This window comes from Liolophura sinensis, chromosome 13 (genome assembly GCF_032854445.1).
Source record: "Liolophura sinensis isolate JHLJ2023 chromosome 13, CUHK_Ljap_v2, whole genome shotgun sequence".
Taxonomy (NCBI): Eukaryota; Metazoa; Mollusca; class Polyplacophora; order Chitonida; family Chitonidae; genus Liolophura; species Liolophura sinensis.
Window position 1 is genome coordinate 22,847 of NC_088307.1, and position 14,731 is coordinate 37,577.

Consider the following 14,731-nt stretch of genomic DNA (forward strand, 5'->3'; position numbering starts at 1 on the left):
ATATATAATGGGTGTTGGAAGTACGGAAATGAAAGAACACATTAAGTTTAATCACCCACAGGCCCTTGAAGCTGTTGTCGCTCATGCTGTTGAGTATAAAACTGTGAAAGGGCTGAATAAGCCTGTGTACAAACCACAGTTTTGTCCGGAAACTGGCGTGGGATATGTCAGAGCTGTGAGTACTGAACTAATGGTAGGAAATGTTGCTGAGCAGCTTCAGGAACTCATTCATGGACTACGAATTTGAGCTTTGATATAGAATTCATGCCTGCAATATCCACTGTCTGCCCGGCATCATTGAAAACTGATGACCGCTGCTCTCTTGTGTGTTACCGGCTTTATTTCCTATTTGTATAATTTCTTACACCTTGTCTTTGGGAGGTAGTGTTAGACGTTGTTTTGCAAATGCATCTTGCGATTATCGACTTGGAACGCCCTTTACGGATTACGAATGGTATAGGAATACCATTGACGCTGATATTTAACAGGATTCGAGGGGCTTGTCTTAAGCTAAAGCCGTCAAAATGTTCCCTATTTCAGAAGGAAGTGGCATATTTGGGTCATGTGGTTTCTGAGTCTGGCATAAGTTGCTATCCTGCTAAAGTAGATGCAGTGATCAACTGGCCAGTCCCAGAAAATGTATCTAAAGTCAGAGGTTTCCTTGGTCTTGTGGGGTATTATGGACGAAGTTTCGTTGGGGCAAAGATTGTCAGTTGGCATTGGAAACTTTGACGGAATTAGTAACATCTTCCCTCATTCCGGCTTACCCTATGCTGGAGGCAAAATTTATCCTAGATACAGATACTTGTGCGACAGGAATCGGGGCGGTATTATCGCAGGTTCAGAATGGTCAGGAAGGCGTAATCGCCTACGCTAGTAAAACATTAAATAAACATCAGCGAATGTATTGTACTACAAACAAGGAGCTCTTGGCAGTGATCACATTTATAAAACATTTAAGCCATTATTTTTATGGTAGGAGTTTCTTACTAAGAACTGATCTTGCCTCCTTGAGGTGGCTGAGGAATTTTAAGGAGACGGAAGGCATGGTGGCTAGGTGGATTTCTGTCCTGGACACTTATGATTTCGACATCGAACATCGTAAAGGTAACAGGCATGCTAACACAGATGGGCTCTCTCGTCAACCACATAGGAAATGCAAAAAGGGTAGACTGTGAAGATTATTCAGTCTGGTGTTGGTACTGACAAGTTACCTTTCAAGGATGAGGCAGATGTCAGTCACGTTCCTGTAGTTTCACAATCTGACGGCAAAGCGGCGTACGATGCTATTAACCAAACTGTTGGATCCAGAACGAGAACGATCCTTGCCTGAAAAAGATTCTGCAACTGAAGAGTAAACATGTAGAGAAGCCACCCAAGTCCGTGATAGCTGGAGAACCACGAGATATGGTAACCCTTCGGGCATTGTGGGAGGTTTTAGAAGTAAAGAGAGGTGTCCTCTATTATGGTTGGTACGACAAGATGTACGCTCAAAGTAGGTAACTCCCGGTTGCTCCTCTTGATGTACGGTCGAAAGTGTTTTACGAATTACACTGTAACCTCACACCTAGTCACTTAGGTAGAACCAACTCTTCGGTCAATTCGTCAGAGGTTATACTGGCCGGGTATGACAGCGGACATAGCCCACACGGTGCATGCCTGTGATTAATGTGCTCGTAGAAAAAGAGGACCAGGTGCTGGTCGGTCTGCTCCACAGCAATCTAAAGTGAGGGTATCGCTTGATAGAATTTCATTAGATATCCTTGAATGCCCTAAGAGAGGCAGGACATCAGTATGTCTTGGTCGTTGGAGATTAATATACGAAATGGGTAGAAGCATACCCTATGTCTGAGCATACTGCACTTATAGTAGGGGATAAACTGGTCACAGAGTTCAACATTCGCTATGGTGTTCCTAAGCAAATACACACAGATCAAGGGCGGGAATTTTGAATCTAACCTTATTGGTGAAGTGTGCAGGCACTTAGAAACCATATACTACGTCGCACAGGACCAGCTAAGCGTCATGTCCGACGTTCATATACCATTTGTAGTCCGTAATGGGCGTTCCAAGTCGATAATCGCAAGATCCATTTGCAAAACAACGTTAGTATGTAAGAAATTATACAAATAGGAAATAAAGCCGGTAACACACAAGAGAGAAGGGGTCATCAGTTTTCAATGATGCCGGGCAGACAGTGGATATTGCAGGCATGAATTCTATATCAAAGCTCAAATTCGTAGTCCATGAATGAGTTCCAGGTCAAATAACAGTTATTTGGTAAGTATAGCTTACCCTTCGTTCTCATGACGTACAGAGCCACTGAACATGAAAGCACGGGGTGTTCCCCAAATTTCCTCATGTTTGGGAGGGAATTGAATTTTCCCGTCGATTGGATGTTAGGGAACCCACCTAATACCAACACAGAGATGTGTTCTGTGCAGCATGTTCGTTGGTAGCAGCATGTGCAACAAGGTACTGCACAGTTTGTTGGTGAAAGTCTTAAGAAAGCATCAGTTCATCAAAAAAGTATTATGATAGAGGTGTTAAGGCTAGGGAGTACAAAGAAGGCGATCTTGTGTGGCGCTGGTACTTGCCAGCTGCCCGAGATAAATTTGGTCTTGGGTGGACAGGTCCGTATCAAATTATGAAAAGTTGACAGCAGTGACATATGTCGTAAAGCCGAGGGACGGCATAAATCATCGAGTTTTCCATGTAGATCATCTTAGGCCTTATTCAGGTATTGCTCCTCCAAGTGGTTAATGGTCATATGGACATGGAAACTGATACAGTAGGTAGACAAGAAGACACCGAATCATCGGACCGTATTAATTTCAGCTCACCACCTTTAACTCCTAACAGAGAGCAAGTGAGCCCAACTCGTAGAGCCCGATGTAATAGGGCTATTAGAAGCCCTGCCAAGTATTCTCCATAGTCGATAAGACTATATGCCGGTGGATGCCCTCATTGAACCTATCTTTTATCTTCTTACAGAAATTGAAATGGCCGATGTCATAGACATAAAAGTTTCTGAAAAGGAACTGGATACCTTAGATCAGGATCTTAGACCTGAATGGCAAGAGAGAGGTATGGTGTGTTCAGTGCCTGTCTGTGGGGATCACTTCTATACGTCAAAGAATGACATCTTCCATCACTGGAAACTGGTTCACCGGAAGACTACCAGACTGTTTCAGTGTCCTCTGTGTGGTTTCGGGTACCCAAGGAGAAATCAAGTGAAGCATCACATAATGCGAGATTCCAGAATCCGGGATCTACGCGGTGCCATAAACGTAAGGTGCGTATACATGACGAGGAAAGAGAGGCTGAGAAACGACGCCGTCTCAACATTCCGAAACGAGAATCGTCTGGATCCGCTGAATACATATGCAGGGACGAGCAAGTAGTGATCTTGAAAGGGCCGGATGGATCTTTCGGTATGAAGGTTCAAGTAAAGCCCCATTGAATGCCCGGATATCCTCCTGGTGGTACCTCGTAGACAGGAACAGCGTTTAGTGCCTAAGTAATGTGACTAGAAACGTTGTGTAACTAAGGTTAGTGGAATGGTTCGAACCTCCGAAGCTGAAGTGAACTGGACCAATGTGTTTCATAATTTATAAAACCTGTGATCATACACAAGTTATACACGTGGGACAGGGATTGTTTCAGCTATAGTGAATGGGAATAGCGTCCAAATCCGCTTCCTCTGACCAGGTCTCCACATAAGGTACCATGCTTGCCTGGGCGAACTGACTGGGGATAGCCTCAAACTGACATTTATGGCAAACAGCAACATCCCACGACCCCTTTCTCCAATGAATAAGTTGAAGTAGGGACATATGTAGAGAGGAATGCCATGAGTTCTTTTTATAGTGCCTCATGTTTGAATACTTGTCTTTACCTTAATTTAATAAATTTCAGTATTGTTTTGTTAACCTATGTTTGAGTCCCGCTTTTGGAGAGTTGGCCGCCTGGCATTTTGGCTGATTCGCGACACTTGGGGCCCTAACTTACGAAGCTGGGTAGGCCACAGAAGACAACATTAGTTGCTTCCCGTTACATAGCCAATAAAACCTTGATGCCATGGTCGATGTCAGTGTGCCGTGCCCACTACAGTTTGTCACTCATCGGACTGCCATCGTCCTAAATGTGGATTCTATATTTACTTGGACTAACTCGCCGTTGGAAGCCAGAACGTTCGATCAGAATTTGGACGCCGTCATCAGTAAGAGACTATAATGTTGTGATTATTGGTATTCTTTTGTATATTACTGTCAGTTGTATTCTCTGTCTATTTTGTTCAAATATATGTGTTGAAAGTATTCAGATCTTCGTGTTTTTTTGTTTCATCTTGTGCAAGGTGTATCGCTGATCTGAGAGTTGAACAAGCCGGATGTTTCTCATCTTTACTCTCCGATAGTGTTACCCTTACAGCAGATAAAGACTTCAATGATGACAAAGCCCTTGTGTTGTTGTTTTTCTCATTTCTAGAGAGAAAGCTATTTATAGACTTAAAATTCGTGCTAAAGTTGTTATTGAGTTTTCAATAAAACAGGTTTCTGCTTTGTGCCATATATTTTAGTGTTTGTATTCTTTAGAACTTGGGATATCGGCACATAAAAGGACCAAACCAGCTCTTTAAAGGGGAAGCAGGTTTACTACCCATGTTGACCCCAGGTGTCTCTTTGTATGAACAAATACTTTTGATTTTGAACTTAACAGATAATGGACCATTCATTTTTACATACTCCTCAACACATATCCAACGATGAGAAGTGAAAGTTCTTTTCCGAAACCTTACCATTGATGAAAACATTAAAGATGTAAGTTGCTTTTGGCTATCTACAAAAGACAAAACCAAAAACATTTTCATTTTTTGTCTTTTTCTCACTTTCTACGTTTATCTGCGTTTAATTTATATTCTGCGCGGTAGAACGATTTTCTACGATGTGACAAGGTCTTTTTGGCTGTTTTTTTTTCGAAGTTTATGGTTGAATTCATCAACTTTGTTTAAAGTGTTTTTGTTTCTGCCTAAATTTGGTTTTGCATGTACTTTAAGTTCTTCGTCATTAGAAAGTCCTTCCTGCAAGTGTTTTCTTTTTGTTTCTGTGTGTGGCACATTTTTTCTGTTGTTCGTGGGTGTAGCGTGTGTGTCATCATGGTTATATGACTGTATGTACGAGATTCTGTTCTATTCGCTATTGGTTATCAGTTTCGTAGGTCTTTTTTGGTTGTGCTTGTAGTAATATTATTTTCTTCAGTATTTGTGTAGCAAGTCTTTTCTCTTGGATGTTTTGGTAGCAAACTTGTCCAGTTGATAACAAGGATAAGCCACAGAAGACCAACACACAGTTGAATTCTTTATTGGCAGTTAATCATATAGGCTTTACATATGAATCATTACTGTTATTAACTCGCAAGTATTGGTCACCAGGTAGCCAAGGTTCCAAACACATAGATCTATATGGTCCCATCGACCATCGTATCACAACACATTTAGGCATATTTATGTAAACATTACATTATGTCTTAGACTTGAGATATGTAACGACATGTATACCTACATCTATTTCGCAATGAGTTTATACAAACATTGGACACAACAATAATGTAGCATGGTAGTCTGTTCCAAACCGAGGTGTTACTGCTTTTCTAACATTAGATGACATTCATTCGCGGAGATTGTAGGTACTAACAATTTTAACAAGGGTAAAATTTGCCTTAAATTTCCACATCTAGACAAATATAGTTACAAGCAGACTGCCCAAAAATTTGACCATCAGTTAAAAACAGTTAAAAAGGAGCTAAAAGACGTTCACATATCTGTTGTACGGATGACTAATGATTGACACCGTAATGACCTATCAAATATACATTTTGTCAAACGGCTTTTGAAGCACTGTCCTGCTATAGTATAAATCTGTGACGGCTTTTCTTGTGAAAATAATTTATTTCTCCCTTTTGTTTTTAGAACGTTATGACGTTCTGGTGGCCTCCTTTAGTCACGCTTCACAAAATGTGATGTGAAGTCCCTCTAAGCAGTTGACTGGGTCAGGAAACCTACAGGATGGTGACATTACATAATCTAGGAGAGGCAATTATCGGTGCTTTGTAAATGCTACAGACTGTCAGGATTTGTACTCGGTGTCCTGATAATACATGTGCAAAATTGTTTACATAATTAACACCATCTAAAAACCATTTCAGTTTGCCATTTAGAAAGCAGACCACGCCATCACTATTGTTATTGGAGCAATAACTGTCAAAGAAACGAAATTCTTGTTATGAGAGATCTTATTTTAAACATATCTACTTAAATGATATAAACTGAGGCTTTGAGCAATTGTACCTTTAAAGCCATGCATAATACAAATGTGACTATTGACCCGAGACCATATTTTTCCGAAGGTAACGTTGGTCAGGACTATAGATAGAGGAAACCGGATTGCGCAGAGTAAAACGCCGTCCTTCGTCTAAGAACGTACATGTGTCTAGCTCAGTTGAAGGAAATGTAAAGATCGGACGAAGAGTTGTTCGGACACAAATTCAAGGACACTTCAGAGATTTTGTTGTTACTGAAAACTTACACTTAAGCATGCTGGTATAAGAACGTCACAGGTCAAGCGCTCATTGACACAAACAACTTGGAAAGGAGGTTCCAAACGACAGTCCCAGCTGACGACTGGACACTGACAAATTCCTTAGTGCACTGGTTTAAACTCTCTTATACCTTGTAACAAGGACATTTCCCCCAACGTTTGACGTCTGGAATACAAGAATAGAGACAGAAATAATTTAGACTTCGGTAACAATATGTGTGAATTAATCGTACTATGTATGATAGCAATTGGTTCTTTTGAACAGCGTAGAACGTAATGAATATATACAATATAGTCACGATCCAAATCCGTGTACAATAACAGTTTAGTTTATTATAATTAAATAAAATAAAAGAAAAACGAAAATAAACAATATTTAGAATATTTTAGACGCAAATATTACTTATTACTGATGAAGTTATACCATAGAAAACTATCGAGGGACATGTGTATCTATTAATGGCACACACCCGCGCTCGCAACTTTGAGTAATTTCAAACACACACCTACATCCTCACACACACACCCGCATACATGCATCTACACCCTCACACACGCAACTACACCTTCGCCCATCCACATGAACGAACGCTTCCACCTACACACCAACTTTGTGACGTATATCCGTTCCATTCAGTATATCCATACACCCACATGTATACATGTGAGTAAAGAATTCGTGAAATGATACACGAAATGCTTGGTTTCTATTTTAATATGTAGATTAGGTTGTTTCTATCACATAAAAGTACCCGAAAGCCTCTCAACTTTGGTTAGACAGGAAGGGGGCGAGTACTAATAGAGGGGCGATAAGCTTGTCTCGATGACGTCATTTCCGAAACATTAACATTTTGTCTGTTCCATCTGAATTAACCTTTGGGAGACACCCAAAAAGTTTTACTCGATACATTTCATATGACATACCTAATTAGAGGTAGACGCTATCCTAGAGGGAGGTTTATTGAAATCTTTAGGTTTATTTATTTATTTATTTGATGCCCTACTCAAGAATATTTCACTTATCCGACGGTGGCCAGGATTATGGTTGGAGAAAACTGGACAGAGCCCGGAGGAAACCCACGCCCACGATCATCCGCAGGTTGCTGGAAGACCTTCCACGGACTGAGCCATGGAGCACCCCCGCCCCCCTGTCGTTCGGATCATTATTCTTAGTCAGTTCGAAAAAATGCAATTAAAACTGCAAACCAAAGTTTTAATAACAAAAATATGAAGCAACATTTGACGTTTTGTGCTGTCACGTGATTTATTAGCCATTTTGAATTTTAAAGGTGTTCTTTTTCAGAACGGCAGAAGTTATCTGCATGAAACTGGCGTTAGTAAGCTCTAAATGGATGGCTCTACAATAATTATAAAATCTCTTAGTTTAGTATGCAATCCAGACTACGAGATACCAAGTAACGCTTTTATTGAGTAATTTCAACCACTGCTCATCCCATATCAATACTTATCAAGCAATTGTTTCATATCAAAGCCAGTAATGATGGAAATGCATGTGTGGTATCACCAAAACACAACGATTCCAATCATTTTGTTCACAACAGTTCACAGCCAGCCACATTTTACACTTGTTTGATACAGAAGAACTTTAATCGCATGTGTGCAAAATCACCACAATGTAAACCAGGTGGGTGCATAATTAAGTTCTTTGTGTATATATTGAGCATCCAAACCTTAATTTTATCGCATGATATTTGTAGATGTATTCAACACAAGAGTGTAAAAGAATTTTCCTCATCGCTGACCACTTCAAATCCAGCGCCTGTCCCTCACTTATGAATGACGCCATTCTTCCAGACGCTTTCCGCAGCGCGCGCATTATCAGCCGTGGAGTGGACAAGGCACATTTACAAGCTGTATACCGCGTCGCCTCAAACAAAAGACTTTAAAAATGGTGCTTGTCACTGCCTTGCTTAGCGCTCAGCTCGGAGATGTTATAGCAAGCCAACAGTGCTGGTTGGCTTGGTGCCACTGTAACGTCATATTACTAGAAAGTTGTTGAGTACAATGTAAGTTCCCTAAGCGAAAGCCTACAGGCTGTAAGTATTGTTCTTGTACAGCTTACCACGGTCATGTAATCCCCTTTCACCTCTCGTGTAATCGCCATTTCTGCTCCGGCCAGACTAGAGAATGTATGCTTCTCCACAAATTTATCATCTTCAATGTTTATCAGACTCTGAAAAACGGTCGGATGGAAACTTCACTGTAAAATCTGCTTCAAATGTATTGTCTTATCAATCATAGAGATACAAGGAACAATATTCATCATCAAAGAAGAAGTGAGCAATAAATGCCAAAACTCACCTCCTTTTTCATCTTTGTAAATTTTAAAAGGCAGAGGATAAATAACTAAGCATTCGTTCCACAACCCTTCTTCTTTGACAGCGTGGGGACTGTTGTATCACACAGTGTTTTTTACACCACCTTCTTTCTAAGACAGCACGAGTTCTCTGTATCACAAACATCCTTCTAAGATAGCACGAGGGCTACATAGCATAACCTTGTGTTTTCTACACCACCTTCCTTCTAGAAGAGCACGTGGAAGGTATTACATATCCCAGTGTTCCCTAACCACTTTCTCCCCAGAACACTACGAGGACTTTTGTACAACCTTCTTTCTAGGGGAACACGTTGACGGTATTACATACCACGGTGTACTCTACACCACTTTCAGCACGTGAGCTGTATTACAGAACCCAGTGTTCTCGACACTACCTTCCTTCCAGGAGAGGATGCGGGCAGTATTAGGGATCCCAGCGTTCTCTACGCCAAAGGGGATTTCAATATGACGAAAGTTCGTATATAAGACTTTGGACTGGCCGGTGTGAAGACTTTGGACCTGGCCTTTGTGAAAGCTTTGCAACTTACTGGTATGAAGGCTTCGGACTGACCGGTGTGAAGGCGTTGGACTTGACCGGATGCGTAGGCTTTGGACCTCACCAGTATGAAGGCCTTTAACCTAACCAGTGTGAAGTCTTTGGACCAGACCGGTGTGAAGGCTTTGGACCTGACCGGTGTGAAGTCTTTGGATCTGACCGGTGTGAAGACTTTGGACCTGACAGGTGTGAAGGCTTTGGACCTGACCTTTGTGAAAGCTTTGGACCTGACCGGTGTTAAGGCTTTGGACCTGACCGGTGCGAAGGCTTTGGACCTGACCGGTGTGAAGGCTTTAGACCTGACCGTAAAGCAACTAGAAACAAGCACAAATGTTATAAATGACTCCGTCCACCAAGTAAGAAGGGAGTGCTATAATGGAACAAAATTGCAAACAATGAAGAACCAACCAAAATCAGCTTCATTCCGAGGCTCGTTCCATGCCCTAAAAACCTTTGTTACATGAAATCCCAAAAACTGAAAATGAAGCAGCAGAAGCAGTAATCAATACTTTATTCCTAAAAAACTCGACTGTGAAAACGAAGCTGAACTGGAACGAACCTCTGCACGGCCAAACCAATACGCGCCAGATAAATTATAAAGACAAGGAACACGAGGGATGTTATACAAGACTGAATTCAGGAAAATGCGGATACTAGCCGTCGACTGGCACCAATAATGCGGTAATCAAGGCAAGACTACACTAAAGAGGTAGTAGACAAGCTTAACATTAACAATATATTTTACGAAGAAAGATTCCATCGACTCTCGTCACCACAACCACCTAGTGACTTTGCCTTCTGCTATTCAACAGAATTGTTTGTTCCTCTGCAAAAGCGTCGTATACCGCAAGTACACTTTGATCACTGAGAAATGATCACCATCAACGTGAGGCACAAGCACTGACCGCAGGGAAACAGACGAGGCAGACAATGGGGGCTATTGATAACAGAGGACGAGGGTGGTACGAGGACCCACAATGTGATCCACAATGTTTGCGGATTAAAATCGAAACTCCTGTCTTCAGATTTTGGATTTTGGTCACATGGGTCACGTGAGTTATTTGGGCAAGATTTGTTGCGGGGATGTGTGTATGTTGACAGTAACTGTTTTCTGATTGGGTGATTGGAATTCTACCTCGAGATGTATTCAAGATATCTCCGAAATTGACGAGATTCTTTCAAGCCTTGCACAATGAAACCGTGACGTTGCAAAATTCACACTAGGTGCTCAGTTGATAAAAAACTAAACGATCTTCCATCTACACGTCAGTAAACAACTGGGGTCACAAGCTGATTGAGCTTTGCAAGAAGTCAAATATTTTAATTGTAAACGGGACAGTTGCTCAAGGCCAAGGAATCGGGATACCAAAGCCTGGAGGCATGGGCTTGACGGACTATACCATCGGAAGCCTATATCCGTTATATATGCCGAGGAACAACTTGATGCATTTAACATAACGTTTCATGAAATATATGATAAATCATTTCCTCTTGCTAGATACCAACCAAAGGCACGTGGCATAATAAATCCAAGTATCAGGTATGAACTTAGTCGATTTATCAAAACATAAACCGTATAGATTGGAATTCCAATCAAATGTCGCTAATACTGCAAATAAATATAGAACTTACCGTAATAAACTTAACAAATTCCTATCTCGAAAAACATACTATGAAATCAAATTTAATGACACAAATCAAAATATTAAAAGTACATGAAAAGTTCTTACTGAACTGAGGGATTGAAACAAACCTGATATTGACGTAAACGCTTTACGAGGTACCAAACGACGTTTCATTGCGTAATTTCAACCACTGCTTCAACACTGCTTACTCCAAAACATTTTTCTAGAGGTACTTTAAATTCCTGGTAAATTCTTGATTGCGCTAATTGAACATGGTAACTCTTTCTTCCCCCGCACAGTTTGTTGAAAAGAAGAATTACTAAAGCTGGCTGTTCATCTTGGAAACTTGCTAGTGTTTTGTTTTGATTTGGTGCTGGCTACGCTCATATGGTGATGGTAGTATATTTTCATATACATTGCGATGTGTGTAGCATCGTTTACGCATTTGTATGAAACCTGATTAGAATAGATAAGTTAGAAACAACGTTTCTGGTTAAACAAGGGATAACACTCAGAGTGTTATGTATATTTTCTATGGTATTTTTCTGACCTTCATTGATATTGTTCCAAGCTATATATGCATGTTCGATCGGTGATGTTATAAAACATTTATACAAAGTTTCCAAGCATTTTCAGACAATATTTAAGAAATCTGCACATGTATAATTTTTATTGGCAATCTCTACAAGTTTACAAGTTCACCCATTTCAAAGGTATAATCTAAGGCTTAAGAATGATCCCGGCAAACACGTCAATTTCTGTCAGCCGGCTCCGTTCCGGATTACTACTCATCTAACACGAAGGCCTACATCACGCTGTCACGGCACGAATACGGTACCATTCGCCCACGATTTCCACCGTCCGGGGCGAGAGGTCCTCATCCAGCTTCCATACCCTGGTGTAGACTGGCGTAATTTTTGGAAAATTCAAACTTTGCACTATGCGTACATCAACAAGAGAATCAAGTAGTCCACTGACACTCGGACAGGTCACCCTGAACAAAACATGCAGGTGCGCACACCCGGACTCATTTTCACGGACACGAACTTGCAAGTCTCTTCTTTTATTTTTGGAAATGTAGGGGAATGGAATGGGGGTATTTCGGACATCCGGATTCCAGTTCACCGTCTCATCTGGTGCGCACTATCTGCAGTGGCTCTTGCATTGATCTATACTGCTTGCAGCGCATTCGCCGCTCTCTACCTTTCGCCTTACGTCACTCCCACCACCAAAGAAGATTGACCTTTGGAGCCTGTGACACGTAGATTTGTTTATGCTTAGCCTTATCACGCGAAGAACCGAACTATTTAATTCAGGACATTTTATGGTATTGACCGACATGTGCTATATTGATTATGATAGACATGAAATAATGGCGGTTCCCTAAACCAGCCTCCCGTCTGTTCAGGACATTTTATGGTATTGACCGACATGTGCTATGTTGATTATGATAGACATGAAATAATGGCGGCTCCCTAAACCAGCGTCCCGTCTATTCAGGACATCCTATTACTTACAGTCATCGAGGAGCCATCAATATCTGCGGCAGCGTATTCTTGGCCTGGAGTGAAGTTGTATGTACGTTCCTGACTGGCCCCTTCCACACCGACCGTTAGGAACCAGCTGTTGCCGTCTTTGCTGTACTGCAGTCTCGTTTTGGTGTTATACATCTGACGTTTCTCCTGGGACAGGTCTGTAATGTAATCAAGACGCTGGCTTTTGAAAATGTACCCATATCATTGACTATAGCGCATTAAAAGCTACAGTACTGAAACAGAAAAACTTGAAGGAGCATACCGCAATTCTGTTTAATTATACGGGAAACAGTTTGCAGGACATGATGAAAATTATGGCCAACATGCTTGCATGGCCTTGTAAAACTTTAGGGAAAACTTGAGGCCAGGTCTGATAAAACTTAGGGGAAAACTTTAAGCCAGGCCTGATATAACTTAGGGGAAAATTTTAGGCTAGGCCTGATATAACTTAGGGGAAAACTTTAGGCTAGACCTGATATAACTTAAGGGAAAACTTGTGGCCAGGCCCGATGTAACTGACGCGAACACTTCTGGCCAGGGTTTATATATTTTACGGGCAAAGTTTAGGCAAGTTTTTATATATTTCACGGACACACATTAGGCAGGGTCTGACAAATTTTACGGAAATACTTCAGGAAGGGCTTAATATTTTACGGGGAAAACTTTAAGCCGGGCCTAAAGTGACTGACGGGAAAATTTTAGGCAAGGTCTTATATAATTTATTTGGAGGAGAATGCCCATTTCCTTTATAAAATCTTTTAAGCTTTTACATAATACATACTCGAGCCGAGCTCTATGGAGTTATGGTTATGCAGAAACATAGCCCAAAGTGTAAGCATTACCTTACTCAGTGTTCTATCCTCAAGATACTGTTCTTGTCCGGTGTCAATTTAGTGATATGCTTCACCTTCTAAATGTGCACTGGGTCAAATCCGAGGAGTGCAGGGTAAGTCATTGCTTGCATATAGGGCTGTATGGAAGGTAACGGTATACACTTCCATTTAATTTGTTAGGTTTAGTTTAAAGTTTAAGGTTTTAAGTTTAAAGGGATTTCCAGATTGGCACCTCGATGACGAAGGTATCATAGGGTCGGAGAAACGACAAGAGTTGACAATCAATGTAATATAATGCTTTCTAAGTGTTGCAATGTCTGTCATAATGTCCCTCCAAATTTTTTTCATCATTTGCAAAGAAAACCGAAAAGATGTACAATCTATTGCTCACATAATTACTCGGTATAACTCATTACAATTGGCTCAAACAATTGTCCTGCATAGCTCAGTGGAAGTTGCTCATGTAATTTCCCTGTACAGCTCTGTGCATGTTGCTTATATAACTTCAATGTATAGGTCAGTAGAAGTTGCTGAAATAATTTCCCTGTACATTTCAGTAGAAGCTGCTTATGTAACATCAATGTATAGCGCAGTAGAAGTTGCTCATAAAATTTCCCTGCATAACTCAGCAGAAGTTGCTCAAACAATTTCCATGTATAGCCCAGTGGTTGTTGCTCAAACAATTTCCATGTATAGCTCAGTGGATGTTGCTCATATACCTTTCACGTATAGCTCAGTAGAAGTAGCTCAAATAATTGCCGTGTTCAGTTCATTAGATATCTATTTATTTTATTTATTTATTTATTTGATTGGTGTTTTACGCCGTACTCAAGAATATTTCACTTATACGACGGCGGCCAGCATGATGGTGGTAGTAAACCGGACAGAGCCCGAACTGGGTGGGGGGTGAACCCACGACAATCCGCAGGTTGCTGGAGGACCTTCCCACGTAAGGCTGGAGAGGAAGCGAACATGACCTGAACCTGAACTCACAGCGACGGCATTGGCGAGAGGCTTCTTGGTCATTACACTGCGTTGCCGCGCTAACCAACTGAGTCACGGAGGCCCCCAGTTCATGTTGCTCATGTAATTTTAATGCATAGCTCAGAAGAAGTTGCTCGTGTAATTTCCATGTATAGCTCAGAAGAAGTTGTTTATATAATTTCCATGTATAGCGCAGTAGAAGTTGCTTATATAATTTCCATGTATAGCTCAGAAGAAGTTGCTCATGTAATTTCCATGTATAGC

General features: G+C 41.1%; 1 protein-coding gene across 1 annotated transcript in view; it reads right to left on the reverse strand.

The window, feature by feature from the left end:
- Window positions 1–5,350: 5,350 nt before the first annotated feature.
- LOC135480604 (fatty acid-binding protein, liver-like) overlaps window positions 5,351–14,731 on the reverse strand; it is a 33,773-nt gene continuing 24,392 nt past the window's right edge. Inside the window, exons 2-4 of the mRNA XM_064760484.1 lie at window positions 12,633–12,808; window positions 8,680–8,790; window positions 5,351–6,762 (exon numbers count right to left, since the gene is read on the reverse strand). Coding sequence (XP_064616554.1) covers window positions 6,712–6,762; window positions 8,680–8,790; window positions 12,633–12,808 — 338 coding nt within the window. The 3' untranslated portion in view covers window positions 5,351–6,711. The remainder of the gene's footprint in view (window positions 6,763–8,679; window positions 8,791–12,632; window positions 12,809–14,731) is intronic.